General features: G+C 38.1%; 1 protein-coding gene across 5 annotated transcripts in view; it reads left to right on the plus strand.

Annotated features, from left to right (window-relative positions):
• The window catches only part of atxn2 (ataxin 2), a 128,665-nt gene that overhangs the window by 18,770 nt on the left and 90,426 nt on the right, over nucleotides 1-19,469 (plus strand). For 4 of the 5 annotated variants that reach the window (XM_059988118.1, XM_059988115.1, XM_059988117.1 and 1 more), the window contains exon 2: nucleotides 7,205-7,241. The exons of the other annotated variant lie outside the window; for it this stretch is intronic. In XM_059988118.1, the coding sequence (XP_059844101.1) occupies nucleotides 7,205-7,241 (37 nt within the window). The remainder of the gene's footprint in view (nucleotides 1-7,204; nucleotides 7,242-19,469) is intronic. 5 annotated transcript variants of the gene reach the window in all.

The raw sequence follows: 19,469 nt of genomic DNA on the forward strand, positions 1-19,469 counted from the left end.
TGTCTTTGATTCTTCAGTTAAATTTGAAGAAACTTGGAGACCATTTATTCAACATTTTCATATCAGTTAAACTGACTTTTCCTAAACCTTGCTTCTATTATCCTTAATTATTTGGATGGAGGTGCAGAGTTATTGACGCTACTGTATATATTTGACATAATGCAATGGCCCATGTTGGTTAGCTTTTTTTTCTCTTTACTTTTTTGGGGATTTTTTTTCTTATTTACTCCCTTTTTTTGTAATTATTATGAGTTTGGGAGGTTATATATGGATTATCATTTATATGAATGTATACTTAACCTATTAATTATGTACTTTCAAACTCTGTATTCATGTTTCATTTATGTTTGTATAAAATTAATTAATAGATTTAAAAAAATACTTTATGTAATTTTCAGTTCTAGTTTCAGTTTACAAAGAAACAGGGAAAACCTACAGCACAATATTTTTCATGAAATTCTGCACCTTTTTTTCAGCAAACATGCCTTTGCTCATTGCAGCCTAAAAGTTCTATTTTAACTTCATCAGTCCACAGGACTTGTTTCCAAAATGCATCAGGCTTCTTTTGCAAACTTCTGATGCTGAATTTTGTGGTGAGGGCACAGGAAAGGTTTTCTTCTGATGACTCTTCCATGAAGGTCTTATTTGTGTAGGTGTCGCTGCACACTAGAACAGTGCACCACCACTCCAGAATTTGCTAAATCTTCCTGAAGGTCTTTTGCAGTCAAACGGGGGTTTTGATTTGCCTTTCTAGTAATCCTAAGAGCAGTTCTCTTGGAAAGTTTTCTTGGTCTTCCAGACCTCAACTTGACCTCCACCGTTCCTGTTAACTGCCATTTCTTAAATACATTTCAAACTGAGGAAATGGCTATCTGAAAACTCTTTGCTATCTTATAGCCTTCTGCTTTGTGGGCATAATTTATTTTAATTTTCAGAGTGCTAGGCAGCTGCTTAGAGGAGCCCATGGCTGCTGATTGTTGGGACAAGGTTTGAAGAGTCAGGGTATTTATAAAGTTTTGAAATTTGCATCACCTGGCCTTTCCTAGTGATGACTGTGAACAAACCATAGCCCTAACAAGCTAATTAAGGTCTGAGACCTTAATTAGCTTGTTATCTGAGAGGATGAGATAATTAAAGTTATCTGAGTGCTCAAATCTCTTGGGGTGTCTAAACTTTTGCATGATGCTCCTTTCCTTTTTTCACTCTAGAATTGTACAGAACAAAAATAATACACTAATCTTGCTTAAAATGTTGAAAAGAATGTTTTATCTTTTAACTTTATGACTTTTGGAGATCAGTTCATCTTCTACTCACTTAACTATTCACAGTAACAGAAATTTTGACCAGGGATGCCCAAACTTTTGCATACCACTGTAAATCCCAACTAGCAGAGTTTTTCAGCTCCATATCAAAATAATAACCATGGGGAATTTACACAGGGTTGTCATTTGCAGACCTTTGCAGGAGGTGAACTAGACATTAATTAAAATATTCTTTTGACAATTAAACTAATTTTCAGCTGTGTTAATAAGCATATAATTTGTACCCTGATCATTGTGACAGTGGCCAGGAACCCCTGCTTATTTAAGAAATCTCTTTGTACTCTTCATGACTTACAAAATAAAGTATTATGCTTTTAAAATTCATGTACATTTTGCAAAAATATAACAAACTGAACTAAAGATCCCCCCCCGACCCTCAATCCAAGGATTTCATGTTAGAAAAGTCTACATCCTTTCAATTATAGTTTACATATAAATGTACATTTTAATTAGCAATTTATAAATTGGCAGTGTGGTGTAATGCAGCTCAGTATCTTGCATAGAGAACAATTAGAGCTTCTGATGAAAGTGAATACATAATACACTTTTGGGTCTTAATTTTATTAACTACTTGAGCATTTTTCTTGGGATTATATATTGTTTCCAATTCTTCAATGAAATTTAAAGACCAATTTTTGCTCTGTTAACAAGGTAGTATTTGATGGAACTGATCTCCATAAGGAAGCAAGGCCGTAACAGTATTATCAATCAGCAATTTGTATATACATCTGCAAGAAAAAGTTGGTGAACCTTTTGCAATTATCTGATATTCTGCATAAATTGCTCATAAAATGCAGTCTGATCGTCATCTGAGTCACAATAATAGACGAGCAATCTGCCTAAACTTATAACACAAACAATTTTACTTCTGTTTAATACTGAGCACACCATTTAAGTCTAGATTCAAAAAAAGTAAGTGAACCTCTGGGGTAATGCCTTCTACAAAAGCTATTTGCTGTCAGGTGTTCCAATCAATGAGATGAGATTGGAGGTGTTATTGTAGAGGTGCCTACCCTATATAAACAAAGGCACACAGTCTGGTTACTGACAGACTACACTTTTCGAAAGATCTGTTTATGTGCAGCACGTCTTGATTGAAAACAACTTTCAGAGGACCATAGAGGAAGAATTGTAGAGATGCATGAAGTTGGAAAAAGCTACAAAGGCATTTCTAAAGACCTGAGTGTTCATCAGTCCATAATGAGGAAGCTGATTGCCACTCTCCCTAGGAGTGGGCATCCTGCAAAGATTGCACCAGGAGCACAATGTACAATGCTGAAGGAGGTGAAAGAGTACCCAAGGGTAACAACAAAAGACCTGCAGAAATCTCTAGAAGTTGCTGAAGTCTCTGTTCATGTGTCCACTATAAGAAAAACACTGAACAAGAATGGTATTCATGGAAGGACTGCGTGGGGGTGGGGAATCTTTGCTCTCCAAAAAACAGACATTGCTGCACGTCTCAAGTTTGCAAAAGACCACCTGGATTTCCACAACACTTCCAGGATAATGTTGTGTGAACAGAAGAGACAAAAGTTGAACTTTTTGGCAGAAATACACACTTAATGTTTGGAGGGAAAAGGGCACTGCACACCAACATCAAAACCTCATCCCAACAGTGAAGCATGCTAGTGGTTTGAGGCTGCTTTGCTGCCTCAGGGCCTGGACAGCTTGCAGTCATTGAGTGAACAATAAATTCAAAATTGTATCAAGACATTTTACGGAAGAATGTCCGGGTAGCTGACTGTTGCCTGAAGCTTAATAAAAGTTGGATGATGCAATAAGACAATGATCCAAAACACTAGTAAAACGATGGAATGGTTTAAAAAGAAGAAAATTTGTGTTTTGGCTGGTCAAGTCAGAGTCCAGACCTTAACCCAATGGAGATGCATGACCTGAAGAGGGCTGTTGCTCAAGTTATCCCAGAAATACTGATGAACTGAAACAATTTTGTATGGAGGAATCATCTAAAATTTCTTCTTGCTGTTGTGCAAATCTGATCAGCAGCTGCTGGAAATGGTGGCAGTTAAAGGAGGTTCTAGCAGTTATTAAGTAAAAGAATTCATCTACTTTTTCCAGCCTGGGCTGTGAATAAATGCTCAATAAAGACATGAAAAGTACAATTGTATTTGTGTTATTAGTTTGGACCGATTGTGTTTGTCTATTCTTGTGAGCTGGATGAAGATCAGACCACATTTTATGAGTAATTAATGCAGAAAATCAGGTAATTGCAAAGGGTTCACAAACTTTTTCTTGCAACTGGAAATGGAGATAATTTATTCAATAAGGTAATTTAATCATGATGCATGCCATCATGATACAACATGTACACAATGATTATCTGATTTGGTAGGGGAGACAAAAATACCTAAGCTAACTTATAGCACTAAAATAACTTGGAAATTCTCTTCTGAACCGTGAGGTCTATTAAAATGTAACCCAGCAGACCTTTGAGCATTGTCCACTGTAATATCTAACTATATAAAAAGTGCAAAGTAAAAATTTATTATCAGAATACATGTATGCCACCATATAGAGATTTATTTTCTTACAGGCATTCGTAGAAAATATTAAGTAACGCAATAGAGTCAATGAAAAACCACACCTAACAAATTCATGCAAACAACAAACTGTGAAAATGCAAATAAAAGCAAACAAAATAATTAATACATAAGCAATAAATATCAGGAACACGGAATGAAGAGTCATTGGAAGTGAGTCCATAGGTTGTTTGATCAGTTTAGTGTTTGAGTGTAGTTGTCTCATCTGGTTCAAGAGCCTGATAGTTAAGGAATAGTAACTGTTCCTGAAGCTGGTGATGTGGGACCCGAGTCTCCTGCGCACCCTTCCTGGTGGCAACAATGAGAAAAAAACCATGGTATGGACGGAGGGGCTGGTTTCCTGCGACAGCGCTCTTTGTAGATGTGCTCGATGGTGGGGAGGACTTGACCTATGATGGACTGGGCTGTATCCACTACTTTTTGTAGACTTTTCCATTCAAGGGCATTTGTGTTTCCATAACAGGCCATGATGTAGCCAGTCAGTATACTCTCCACTATATATAAAAAAACTCAAATCTTCTATGACTGTCTAAGTCAAGCTATGTGCAGCAATTCTGATCCCTTCAGGTGCTTAACTCTACTCATTTTTAAATTGACCTTTTAAATCCCATTGTAGTAGTATGTCTTTGTTCTAGTTCTATGACCAATGATTCTGTTCTGAAGCTCTTCTGGAGATTAATCATCATATCAAGTAGTATTGAAAGAAGCAAAAATATGATGCTCTTTTACATTATGCCTAATGAAAGAATAATAACCCCCCCCCCAAAAAACCTAATGGCCTGTTTTATTTCTTCCTTTGCAAATTTATGAGATGACAAGAGTCTGTTTGGCACATTGGGTCTGCATTGGCTCCCAAAACGCCATCCCCCCACTCATTTTCTTTTATGCCAGCAACTTATTCTTTCTCAAGCATCAACTCCCTTTAATTTTTTTTTGCCATTAACCTACTAATACATCTTTTGAAAATGGGAAGAAACTCGTGTTCCTGCTGGAAAACCATGTGATTGTGCAGTGTGGTGTAACCAAGATTTCATACACTCAGTGGCCACTCTACTCAGTACCTTTTGTATATTGCGGTAACCTTGGTTGCAGTTCTCAATGGCACAGGGCTAAAGCTTTGGTGCACAACATATGACCCAGTGATTTACAAGCCATATATGCTCACTGCTCACTTACCCACACTTAACTGCAGTTGCTCATGTGCTGTTCACTACCTGCATGAATGGAGGACATGGATTTCCTTTAATATTCAAGTTATGAAATTTTAGGCTCCTGCCTTTACTTGATCTGAAATGTAACAACATGAGGTAGAAATTAATTGATGGTAACAAGTGAGCAGGAATCTGGATGTTACAGTGCTGATAATATAATTTTAGTATTCCTTTATGAATTTTGTCCACCACCTGAGTTTTCAAGTGATTGCTTTGTAGTTGCAAGGAATTTTATTTTAAATACAGGTCTCCCCCCCAATCCGAAGGTAGAGCGTTCCTATGAAACCATTTGTAATCCAAAATGTTGCAAAGCGAAGAAGCAATTACCATTATATGGGAAGAATTTTTGAGCGTTCCCAGACCCAATAATAACCTACCAAGTCAAAGCAAATAACACATAAAACCTAAAATAACACTAACATATAGTAAAAGCAGGAATGATATGATAAATTTACACCCTATATAAAGTAGAAATATTTTAGGTACGGTGTAGTTTCACTTATCAAACTCAGGAAGGCAGTGAGCCAAAATCGATTTGGAGAAAAAAAAATTGGCACTTACACACATACGTATGCACATGCATGTGCATGACATGTATATGCACGTACACGCATGCGCAAACAACTGCCGACACAAGGCTTCGTGGTCATTATAGTCTTGCTCGGGGTAAACACACGTATAAAGTGAGTGTCTTTTTTTCATAAAAGCGAAAATTTTATTTGGTTAGTGAAAACAGGTGCTAATGTAAGTCTTTCGTAACTGAGTTGTCGTAAAGCGAACGTTTGGAAAGCAGGGGCCACTGTAGTGGTTTGGATTATTTATAAAATGTAAATGTTAAGCTACCCCCAGAATTGCTTTGACAACCTATGTACAATAAGGCTTGGTAGCTAGCAAGATTATCAGTGTTATTTGAAAGTCTGAGAGTGTCCTTGACATTGAAAATTTCTTACAATGTTGATCATAACCTTTAATATTTTTTGTTTAGTTGATGTTGTGTGGTGCAGAGTTGCATATGGGTCAGAAGGGTGACAGATTTCCTTCTCTTCCTGAGATCATTGAATCAGATGGGATGTTAAAACTGTTCACTAGATGCATAATTACCTTTACCTTTAAAATTCCTTATAAATTTCACTCTAAATTGGTGGTATTTGCACACGTGTGTAGATTCTAGTTCAATGACTTTTTGTTTTGTTAGCAAAGGACTAAACTCCTTGAAGAACTGCGTTTGTAGCATATGATGTAATTTAAGAAGGTTATTGAAGTGCAGTGTGCTGTCATTGTTTTCAATATGTTTATTCTGTGAATGAACAAAATGAGATTCTGCAGCTGCTGGAAATCTTGAGTAATGCACACGTTGTGCTGGAAAAAAATCAGGAGTTCAGGTGGTATCTATGGAGGGAAATGAACAGTTGACATTACGGGTCGAGACCTTTCATCGACTTGAGTGTTTGAAATGAGAGTTTCAAAGTTCGCTTTCTTCACTTGCTGCTCGTTACGCCACTGGTATTTCTGGCTGCGATGAAGGGCCTCCATCTCTGTCTGGTTTTGGCAGCCATGCATGTCCTGGATGGAGACTCAGGAATACCATCGCACACAGATGTAGAAGGATTCTTTATTGCTCTTTCTGTAATCAGTTAGGGTTGTTACCCCAGAGCTGAATCCTCGAACCTGGAGCATTGGTTCCTTTTGACATGGGTGACCCTGAGAGCCAAAGCACAAGGCCCTGACTCCACTCCAGGTATCGAGGCATGCAAGCCTCCAAACCATGACAAGGTTGTGGTCCTCTTGGAGTTTGTTTACTTTGCACATATATATAGCAGGATAGGTTCAAAACAATTTTCAGCTTCATTCCAAGTAACAAAAATTGTTGTCAGTAGCATTGTCTTGAAGATTGCTGAGGGTAGCTGCATTGGAGTTATATTGTTGTGGCAGCTGAGTTCTGTTTGCTTATTTGTAAATGATTAAGTGTGCATGTTCAGGCAGTCTTTATTATGAAAAGAAAGGAGAGATATTTGAACATTGTTCAATTCAAGTTTGAAGGTATTTTAGATAATTATCATACTACTTTACTATTGCTTCTGATCCTAACGTGAATCTAATAATGTTGTTTCAGAGGACGCAGCAGTGGAAAAGGAACTCCACAGCCTACAGTAAGTATAGTGTTTTGTTAATATTTTATGATTTAATGTTTTTTTGGGTATCCACTAAATATAGTTAAACTTTAATGAGTTATATGAGTAGGTAAAATTAACTAATTTGATTGTTATCGATTTTGCATATTGGTTTAATGACATTTTTGGCATGCTAAATGGGTTCCCTTGTTTCCAGCAAATAAGTGTTTTGCTTAGCTAGTTTAAATCAAAAGTGTGAACTTCAAAGCTAGGTGTTATTGTTTCCAGTACTGTTCCAAACTTCTGTGCAGTGGCAAGTCTAGGCTCTTGCAGAGGTTATTCATTTTGCAAAGATTATTTCTGGCTTTCTGGTTTAGAAAGAGCCAAGAAATCCCCAAGAAAAATGTAAAAATCATCCAATTCAAATTCAAATTCAAATTCAAGTTTGGTTTATTGTCATTCAACTGTACACATGTATACCACCAAGCAAAACAATGATCCTCCAGACTACGGTGCACAGCACAGTACATATAACTTTCACACATGACACAAAGTAATATTACCCTGCCATAAATTAGTGACAAATAATAATTGCAATTTATTTTGTAACTGGTGAACATTAAAATTTTTGGATATTTAATTGGCAGAATAAACATTAAAAGCCATTTCTATTTTGTTTCTTGTTCAGAAAAGATTGAGAGTTTAGACAATGATTGATGACAAGCTAAATATGCAGCCTTGATATGTGCTTCCAGCTGAATTTGCTCAGCGAAATTAGGATCAATATTGCTACCACCTTGAGGTCCTAGTTTGTAATATTTTCCTCCTCTCTCTATGCTTTCTGTACGTGTTTTATTTCTGGGTAAAGTCCCAGTACTGCAGGGTGGTACTCCAGAAGCAACAGCACCTTCTGTGATGCTCAGAAATTGGTGTTGCTGTGAAGTGTTGGAAGATGAATATAGCACAATAAAATTGCTAACATGCTAAAACAATGTATGTTTGCCACATTTGTGTACAGATTAGTTTTGATGTTTAATTTTGTACAGCAGTCTCTCAGATTTATGATACTGGAATGTCTTATAGTTAGCATGTGAAATTTCATGCAGTTAATAACATAACTAGAAGTGAACATTAGAGAGGGCACCATGGACTGTTTAATGTTTCCTGAAATTTTTATTATTGCAAGTAAGGTAAAGCAACTATATTGCCAAAAATTTGTACTATTTGTAGAAAATATAAGCAGCCAAGTTCACTCTGTGAAATTATTCATAACATTGTACTGCTCTGACAGCTAAACAAATGTATTGATAATTTGTAAAAGAGAGCATTTGAAAGGCATTAGTGAGGAATATACAGACATTGCAGAAGTATTTATGAAAAGAGACTTGTGGTAACTCATTAGAGGTTTTTTTTAAAGGTTTATGATAGAATAAACCCTAGTCCAAAGGGAAAATGTAGGGGAGGGGCTGTAAAACTAAGTAGAAATCGAAGAAAGTAACAAGAAAACTCAATAGGTTGTCATTTTGAAAGCACTAGTATTAGTTGTGAAGAGCATTAGTGTATTTAAGCAGAAGCTACATAAGCACATATGAGGGGAAAAGAAATGGAAGGCACTGGTAATATTTTTCTGTAGGAGATTTGTGTGAAGCACACATCCTAACAAAGACTATTTGAGCCTAATACATACAGTTGCAAGAAAAAGTTTGTGAACTCTTTGCAATTACCAGGCTTGCTCTATTAATTACTCATAAAATGTGGTCTGATCTTCCGTCTAAGAAACAATAACACACAAAATTTGTGCTTCTCATCAATACCGAGTACACCATTTACACCATTCACAGTCTATGTTCAAAAATGTATGTATGCAAACCTCTGAGGAAATGCCTTCTGCAAAAGCTATTTGGAGTCAGGTGTTCCAATCAATAAGATGAGATTGGAGGTGTGGGTTGTGGAGGTGTCCTGCCTTATAAATAAGACACACAGAGTCAGGTTACTGACAAAGCCTGCTTTTCTCAAGAAAGATCTGCTTATGTGCACCACTGCTCTTCAATAAAACATTGTTGCACATCTTACATTTGCACCTGGATGTTCAACAATGCTTCTGGAACAATGTTCTGTAGACAGATGAGACAAAAGTTTGACCTTTTGGCAGAAATACACATTGCTATTTTTGGAGGAGAAAGGGCACTGCACACCAACATCAAAATGCTATCCCAACTGTGAAGCATGGCGGAAGGCGCTTCAATGTTTGGGGCTGCTTTGTTGCCTCAGGGCCTGGACAGCTTTCAATCGTTGAGTGAACAATTAATTCAAAATTGTATCAAGACATTTTACAGGAGAATGTCAGGGTAGCTGTCCATTACTTAAAGCTTAATAGAAATTGGATAATACAGGTTCCCCCCGCAATCCAAAGGTAGAGCGTTCCTGTGAAACCGTTTGTAAACCCAAATGTCAAAAAGTGAAGAAGCAATTACCATTAATTTATATGGGAAAATTTTTTGAGCGTTCCCAGACCGAAAAAAAAACCTACCAAATCAAAGCAAATAACACACAAAACCTAAAATAACACTAACATATAGTAAAAGCAGGAATGATATGATAAATATACAGCCTATATAAAGTAGAAATATTGTATGTACGGTGTAGTTTCACTTATCAAACTCAGAAAGACAGCGAGCCAAAATCGATTTGGAGGGAAAAAAACGGCATGTACACACCTACACACAAACACACATGCATATGCACGTACATGCATGCGCAAACAACTGCTCACTCAAGGCTTCACGGTCATTGTAGTCTTTCTTGGGGTAAAGACGTATAAAGCAGGTGCCTTTTTTCGTAAAAGCGAAAATCCTCTGGTTAGCAAAAGCAGGTACTAATGTAGGTCTTTTGTAACAGTGAGTTGTCGTAAAGCGAATGTTCAAAAAACGGGGGACACTTGTACAATTAGACATTGATCCGAAGCACAAGAGTAAATAAAAAACAGAATGGTTTAAAAAGAAGAAAATTTGTGTTTTGGAATCCAAATCAGAGTTGTCCTCGAAATATTGGTGAATTGAAATGGTTTGTATGGAGGAATGGTCTAAAATTCCTTCTCACTGTTGTGCAAGTCTGATCAGCAGTTGCAGGAAATGGGGGAGGTAATTGCTGCTAAAGGAGGTTTTACCAGTTATTAAGTAAAAGGGTTCACCTATTTTTTCCAGTTTGGGTGGTGAATGATTAAACAATGTGTTTAATAAAGACATGAAAGGTACAATTGTTTGTGTGTTATTAGTTTGGGCAGATTGCGTTTGTCTATTATTGCGAATTGGATGTAGATCAGACCACATTTTATGAGCAATGCAGAAAATTGGGTTATTTCAAAGGGTTTACAAACTTTTTCTTGCACTATATTTCAGTACTGCACTATGTACCTAATGCAAAAGGTGACCATGCAGTAACTATTATTTGAACAAAACCAGAACGTCAGTAGAATATAAGTAGAGGGCAAGGCAGAAGTGGCCACCGTTTCACCGTTTCTGTATAGTGGTCAGTTGGGATTTTTCGGCTGATCGCATAACAAAGCTTATAAAGAATCAGCAATTGTGTTGCTTACCTCTGCTTAAGCTGTATGTTTGCACATGATTCAAATTGAAATTAGAAACAAAACTAGTACATGCTTAGCAACACGGAGTGGAATGGGAGCACTGTTTTTACTCAAAAGTTCTAGTAGGCTAATAAATCAGATTTCCTAGGTTTTTGGTTGCAGTAGATTACAAAACATAATTTAAAAACCACTGTAAATTACAACTATTTATATAAAATAGTAATTTGTAGTGTTATATATGTATAAAAAACACATGCACGCATGCAAAAATAGTGTACATGGGTTCATTGACCATTCAGAAATCTCATGGTAGAGAGGAAGAAGCTGCTCCTGAAACATTGAGCGTGTGTCTTTATGCTCCTGTACAACCTCCCTTGATGGTAGCAGTGAGAAGAGCACATGTCTTGAGTGATGGAGGTCCTTAATGATGGATGCCACCTTTTTGAGGCATCACCTTTTGAAAGTGTTCTCAATGCTGGGGAGGCTAGTGCCTAGCTTAGAGCTGACTGAGTTTTTTCAGCCCTTTCAGACCCTGTGCAGTGGCTTCTTCATACCAGATGGTGATTCAGCCAATCTGAATGCTCTCCATGGTACACCTGTAGAAATTTGCAAGAGTCATTGGTGACAAACTAATTCTTCTCTAACTCCTAATGAAGCATAGCCATTATTGTGCCTTTATCATTGCATCAATATGTTGGGCTTAGGATAGATCTCCAGAAATGTTGACACCCAGAAACTTGAAACTGCTGATTCTATCCACCGCTGATCCCTTAATGGGAGGACTGGTGTGTGTTTCCTCAACTGCTCCTTCCTGAAGTTCACAATCAGTTCCGTGATCTTGCTGATGTTGAGTGCAAGTTTGTTGTGATACCACTTAACCAGCTGATTTATCTCACTTCTGTACACCCTCCTCATCACCATTTGAAATTCTACCGACAATAGTTGTAAATGGATGAATACTTGAGCTGCAGTTTGTGTCATTGGCTTTCATGAAACCTTTTCATTCCTTATTTGCAATTTAAAACTGTCAGTGTGTTGGTTTAGAGTGAGGTAAATTGCTCAGGTTGAAGATGAAGTTCCTATTGTAGTTGTGCTCTCTAAAATAGGTACTGACCAGATTATGTGGGAAATATTACACAGAAGCTATTCAGCCCAGCACGTTCATGCAGTAGTAGATACTCCAGTCGTAATTTTTCCTTATTTATATCCTTTATCGTTTTGTTCACTTTATCCTCATGCACTTTCCAGCTTCCCTTAAATTCATGTATTTTATTTGCTTTAAACACACTCTATGGCTGTGTATTCCACAGTATCACAATTCTTCATGCAGAGGAGGTTCATCTGAACTCCTGATTTCTTGGTGACTTAACTCTGATGTCTTCTTCTTTTCTTAGGACTAAAGACATAGCCTGTTCATCTTTTCTTGTATGTATGTCTTCACATTTCCTGTATTGTCATTGTAAATCTTCTCTGCTCCCTCAGTTACTACTTTATTGTTTTCATAATATAACAACAAGCTTGATATTGAGATTCCATAACTCCCCTACTTTACAATTCTGTCGCTCTAGAAATAAACTCTTATCCTTGGTTTGCATAGTTATAATGCACTGTTTATTCACTGTTGTGTTAATACTCCAAGATATCTTTGTTCCTCATCTATATTTGCACCTTCCAAATAATAAATAACCTATGTATTTATCCATTTTGTGGGTATATTGTTGCTAATATTGTAGGTTTAATAATTTGTTGCAATTCTCCCCTATGTTGCTTATTTCATTGAATTTCTGTCATCTTCAAATTTAGAAATAATGTTCTTGGTTCCAATTATTAGTGCAAGTTATGAAACCGCTTCTGGTATCAATTTTACATCTTTAAGCAAACTGGGAATTCTTCCTGCTGACCTTTTAGTGAAGATTTCACTATTTTTTAATGCACTAACATGTAAAATACTATTCGGTTGTTTGCATATCATAATGAATTGGCATCTGGCTCACTGCTTCTGTACTCACTTTAAATTCACTGGAGCTCCAGTGCCCATGCTGCTGTGAAATTTACTCTGTTAACTGGAAAAGTTATACCAAAATGTATAATCAAAAAAAGTGATTTTAAAAATGTAAAACATAATATCCAATAGTTTGGAAACCTTAAAGCAGGGCCCCACCAAACCCCTGAACTTGCCAGTTTAATGGATTTTTATTGACACTATTAGTCTGACTGCCTTTACATTTTCCTAGCTGTTGTCTTACACGAGGTTGTGTTAACTGTCTGATATTATATTTTCTTCTAACAAATGACTGTGTAGTAACGCCTCTACTTTATCTCTTCTCTACATTCCTTTATGTTGCAGTCTATTTGGATTTAAGTTTTCATTGCTTCATTAGTTTATTTACTATATCCCTATTCTTTTCTGTTAAAAACATGTTTTGTTATGCATCTCAGCATCTGATGTTGTGACCACTGTTTAATCTCCTGGTTAAAAACTGAAGCTAGGTGCAGGTAATCCCCACATTATTTGGGGGGGGGGGGGAAGAGAAGAGAAATTACAATCCTAGAAAATTACCAAGTTTCTTTTATTTGTTATTTGTTGTCATGACACTGTCACTAGGCTTTCTATCAACTTCCTGTACTCTTGACTCACTGTTATTTGAGATAGAATCTGCAAGCTAGAGTTAGGGTAGAATCTAGCCACATATTAATAAGTGTATAGATAATAGAAGGGGTTGAGGACAGACTGTAAATTGTCTTAACAGTTACCAAATAACTCTTAATTACTACTAGGCTAATGCAAAGCTAAGTTCTCTTATTTCTGTTTCCAACCACCTTCCTATTTTAATCAATATTAAGTGCTGTGCAAAAGTCTAAGGCATCCTAGTATACATTGGCTCCTGAGATTTTTGTACAGTGCTGTATGGGATTAACTTGAATATATGTCTTGGTCAACAGGGACACGTATAGGCTATAGGGCCTTTTCCTGTGCCGTACGGCTCTGATTCCATCTAACTCCTCCCTCAGTCCTGTATGACAGAGTGTATCCAACTCCCAAATTCAGCTTACTGACTGTGTGGATCCAGCTCCCAAATTCAACTTAATGACTGAGCTGGAGATAATTCCACAGATTGGAATAATTTGTTTTTGTGGCATTTTAGAGAAAAGCCTCTTAGTTGTAAGAATGTGGAAGATGGGCTTGCTGGGGAAGGTTTAGTTCTGTGTCAGAAAATTACACAGAATACAGAGTAATAACTCATTACTTTTGAGTTGCATTACAAAATTGAGAGATTGTCGAGGGAAAAGCATGAGGGGAGATAATTTATAAAAATGGATTGATGTCCAAATATACAAATTAAGAACTGGGGAAAAAGTTGATCATACTAATGACAGGGTTGAAACGGTCCACGAGGGGTTAGATTTTCATGTCTGTGCCAAATAAGTGGTTTTAAAATGCTGTAGTCTATTGAGATATCCGAAGGAGGAAATCATAGGGAGCTGTGTGTGTCCTGTAAAGTGGATCGTCCTTACTTCTTGGCACAATGCAGTAAAGGTGGAAAATACAGAGAACACTCAACTGGTGAGGCAACATCTGGGGAAAGTAAAACATTTATTGAAACAGAGTTATTGTTTCAGGGTGAAGACCTTTATTCTGACATTCTGAAAGGTTAACTCTGTTTATCTTTCTACACATGCTGTGTGACCTGATTGTTTTTAATATTATATTTTTGATTCCTACCATTGAAAGTTTATTTTCACCAGCTGTGTTGATATGCTGTCAGAGTGTTTTGTTTTGTATCAAGGCACAAGAGATTGCAGATGCTGGAATCTAAAGGCTGATTTATACTTGTGTGTTGTATCGATGCAGTGGGTAGTGCATACCCTGTGCCACACATGTGCCATACCCTATACCTTAGGGTAATATGCACCTCTCCAGGAGAGTTACTCAAGTGTCGGCGACGCAGACTGTAACATCTGTGACTGGTCTGCTTGGTAGCATCGCATTTCCTTCTACGCATTTCTGGTTGCTTCTCCGCCATGTCTGTAGGCTGTGTGTACACCGATGTGAAATAGATGAACCAAATCGTCAAATCTACCTGCCAGCATGTGAAAATGTTTGAAATGCATTTCCTTGTCCATGTCTCTCACGAAGAAACTCAACACAGTGGCATAAAAACCCCACCGCCAACTAGCGTTTTGGCGTACACCAATGCATGCTCGCTATGGCGTAGAGCTACACAGAAGTGAAAATCAGGGTCACGTCGTAGGCTGCAGCGTAGCCGGTATGCACAAGTATTTATCAGCCTTTACACCTAATATAACCTGCTAGAAGAACTCATTGGGTTAAACAGTATCTGTGGAGGCAAAGAGATGGTTGACCTTCTGGCTATCAAGACAGAGCAGGGAGAAGGTGGCCTATATATAGAAGTGAGAGGGAGCGGTAAGATAGAAACTGGTAGAGGATAGTTAGAACCAGTTAAGGGGAAGGATGATGGTCAGATGGAGCCAGACAGGAAAAGGGATAGGAAAGGCAAAGCATGGAAGAAGAATGGAGGTACACAAGATGGCACATGCTGGAAACTAGTAACAAATAAACTGCTGAGAAACTCAGCAGGTCAAGCAACATCTGTAGGAGGAACAAAATTGTAACTGTTTCATGTTGAAGCTGTATCAGGACATGATGCAAGCTTTTGGCCCAAACCTTTGACATTTCTGTCCTTTCTGCATGGTGCTTACCCAGTGAGTTTCTTCATCAGATAGGCAGATGGAACGTGGTGATGAAGTTGATGAGAGGGGGAGGGGTGGAAAAGGTAGAGAAAGGAATAGAGTCTCTGGGTAGACTGATGGGAATGGGAAAGGAACACTGGGAGAGTGTGCTACCTAAGATGCTCATGCTATTGTAAACTACTTGGGTTGAATATTCGACACTATTCTAGTTTGTGTATTGCCCCATCGTGGCAGTGGAGGTGGCCAAGGACATACAGGGCAGTATGGAAATCCATGGGGAGTTGAAATGACACGTGACTTAAAGCACAAGATGGCTGTTGCAGACAGAGTGAAAGTGCTCTGTAAGTTGGTTATGTCAACTATGCTTGTTTTTGCCAGGATAGCGTAGGTACACAAGTCCCTAGATGATGATGAGGAAGGAGTTGAAAGATGCAGAGGAAAGTGCCAGGGAACGGGAGGGGAGTGAGGGAGGGATGAGCGGTCCACAAAGTCATGGTGAGATTGGTCCCTGCAGAAAGGGAGAAGTAGAGGAAGATGTGGTTGTTTGTGAAATCTTGTTCCCGTTGGTGGAAGTGGCAAAGTACGAATTTCTGTAAGCTGAAGACCAGAAAAATTATATCTCTATTCTCTCTGTGGATAAAAGGTAGTGAGAGCAAATGCATGGGAAATGGAGAATATATGCAAAGGACCATTGACGACAGCAGGAAGGAAGCTGTATTTGCTAAAGGAGGACTTCAGAAGTCCTAGAGAGGAGAGCCTCATCTTGAAAGTAGATACATCAGAGATTAAAAAAGCTGAAAGGGAACAGATGTGGTAAGGGAATCCAGAAGTTTGCATCAGAGATTAGTAAAATAGTCTGTCTTCTCAGATGGGGGGGGGGGGGGGGGCAGAGAGATCCAGGAAAGGAGATGCAGAAATGGTCCACATGAACTTCAGGAAGTTGGTGGCATGAGTGCAGGAAGCAAGACCAGTTGATATAGCAGTGAAAAAGTGTGGGAGGGACATCAGTGCTCAGTTTCAATGTACATACCAAACTCTGTAACCAAGCTATTACAAAGAATTCATCAGATTTAATCACGTCTAAGGCTGAATCAGCTGATAAACAGGTAGAGATAAGGGTTTAAAGTTAATAACTGCGGGACAGAAAAAAAAAAGTTTTTTCCCCCATCACTTGCTTGCCTCTGTACTCTTGCTGCTAATTAAATTCACTGGGTTGGATAACCACTATTATTTTGATCCATTGAGTCATATTTGACAATTTGTTGGATGTTGTAATATCCTGTACTATTTTTGTGGTAAAAGCTACACTGAAATACAAAAAAAATTGCCAGCTTCAATAGCTTTCTGAAACAATTATTGAAGCTATATGGTTGATTGAGTTTAATGGCCTAATAGTTTTCTTATATGTAGTGGATTCCTGTTAATTTGGACATTGGTTAATCAGTGCAGTGGGAAGATATTCAGGATTTACTATTTACTAAGTAGGAACTTTGATTCCCTTCGTTTATTTGGGGCATTCTTTCACTTAGATAGGACAGGAGACTGAACAGTCTGAGACTGAACAATGCTGAACAGTTTCTAACTAGCATCATTCATGTGCCATTAGACACTACATTGTTTTGCATGAACAATTTTTAAATAGCTTCAGTTGCACGTATTTGTGTTGAAAAAGCAGTGATTTTTGTCACAAAATATGTTGGTGAGCAAAGAGCAGTAAGACAATTCAGCACTGTTTTGCTCAATGTGGTTTCAAGCATTCAGGCTTGGAGATGCAGGAAATGGTCAGAAGTGAAAATGAAACTAAGAACTGAAATTTTGAAGGTATCAACAATCACCTTGAATGACTCAGAATCAAAACCAGGTTTAATATCTCTGGCATCTGTCGTGAAATTTGTTAACTTTGTGGCAGCGGTACAGTGCACTACATGATAATTTAGGGAGAAAACTGAATTACACTAAGTATGTGCATCTCTTTCTGTCTGTTCTATCTGTCGAAGTATCCATACAAAAAAGTAGTGAGGTAGTGTTCATGGTTTCAGTGTCCATTCAGAAATTTGATGTCAGAGGGGAAGAAGCTGGTACTGAATCACTGAGTGTGCCTTCAGGCTTCTGTACCTCTTTCCTTTTGGTAGTAATGAGAAGAGGGCATGTCCTGGGTAGTGGGGGTCCTTAATGATGGACACTGGCTTTTTGAGGCATTGTTCCTTAAAAATGTCTTGGATAGTATGGAACCCAGTACCAATGATGGAGCTGATTAATTTTACCACTCTCAGCAGCTTACTTTGATTCTGTGCAGTAGCCCGCACCCCATCCCCCAAACCATACCAGACAGTGATACAGCGAGTCAGAATGCTCTCCACAGTACATCTATAGAAACTTTTGAGTGTTTTTGGTGACATATCTAATCTCCTCAAGTTCCTAATGAAATATAGCCAATATCTTGCCTTCTTGGTAGTTGCATCATTATGCTGGGACCAGGTTAGGTCCTCGGAGATATTGACCCAGTTACTTGAAATTGCTTCCTCTATAAGGATTGATGTGTGTTCTTTTGTCTTACCCTTCCTAAGGTCCACAATCGACTCTTTCATCTTACTGACATTGAGTCCAAGGTTGTTGTTGAGACACCACTCAACTAGCTGATACACCTTGCTCCTGTACGCCCTCTTGTCACCATTTGTGATTCTGCCACAATGGTTGTATTATCAGCAAATTTATGAATGGCATTTGACCTGTGCCTAGCCGTACAGTCATGGGTGTAGAGAGAGTAGTGCAGTGGGCTATGCATATATCCCCGAGGTGTGCCAGTGTTGATTGGCAGCAAAGTGGAGATGTTGTTATTAATCTGCAGTGATTGTGGTCTTCCAGTTAGGAAGTTAAGGATCCAGTTGCAGAAGGAGGTACAAGAGGCGCAGGTTCTATAGCTTTTTGATTAGGACTGTTGGAATGATGGGTTAAACACTGAGCTATAGTCAATAAATAGCATCCGATCATGGGTACTTGTATTGTCCTGGCAATCCAAGGCAGCGTGGAGAGCTAATGAGTTCACGTCCGTCATAGATCTATTGTGACAATAGATAGATTGCAATGGGTCCATGTCCTTACTGAGGCAGGAGTTGATTCTAGCTGTGATCAACCTCTCAAAGCATTTCATCATCATAGAGCAGCCTTTCCTAACCTTGTTGCTTTGGGGGAACCCTTGAAATTATTTTCAGATCTCAGGGAACCCTTGTATAAAAATTATTATATCTAGAGCTCACACAATGTTAGCGTTGATCAGTATGTTGTAGATAGAATAATCCAAAATAATTGTCAATGCTCTTTTGAGTAGAGAATGAATTTTCAGCCAAACTTTCTTGATAAACATAGTTAAGCTTCGTTTACATTTAACTTGAGATAAGCACACACGGATTTCACCTTCAGCTGGAATGAGACGATTTCTGACCTTGCTCTTGATGCTTGTTAAACAAAAAAAAGCTTGCTTATACATGTAAGAAGTTGAAAACTGCAGCAAAAGTCCATTGCTTTCCAATAAATACTAGGATACTCTTCTTTCACAGAAATCCAGGACTTGTCCAGGTGCAAATCAGTAAATCTCATCTTTGGTGCAAGATCACAGTGCATCTCACAAAGTTCTTGATTTTCTCTCAAAGTTAAGCTCTTAGGCTGAGCAGAAGATTCAGAGAAAGGGTCACTCACCCACTCATACACTTGTGTTGAAAGGGAGGAAAAATATTGTTCAACTTTGTTTTGCAGTTCTTCCAGGTGGATTTTCAATAAGACTCAAGGCTTTCTGATATCCTTCCTCACATCTCAAGCCCAAGCAGCAGTGGAAATATTTCAGGATTTCCTTTTACAGCATGATTTTTCCAAAGATTCAGTTCCCTTTTAAATCCAAGTATCTTGTCACTTGAAATCAGAACATTTTCTTCAGGGCCTTGCAGAGACTTGTTCAACTGGTTCATGTGACA

The sequence above is a fragment of the Hypanus sabinus genome, chromosome 13, assembly GCF_030144855.1.
Source record: "Hypanus sabinus isolate sHypSab1 chromosome 13, sHypSab1.hap1, whole genome shotgun sequence".
Lineage (NCBI taxonomy): Eukaryota > Metazoa > Chordata > Chondrichthyes > Myliobatiformes > Dasyatidae > Hypanus > Hypanus sabinus.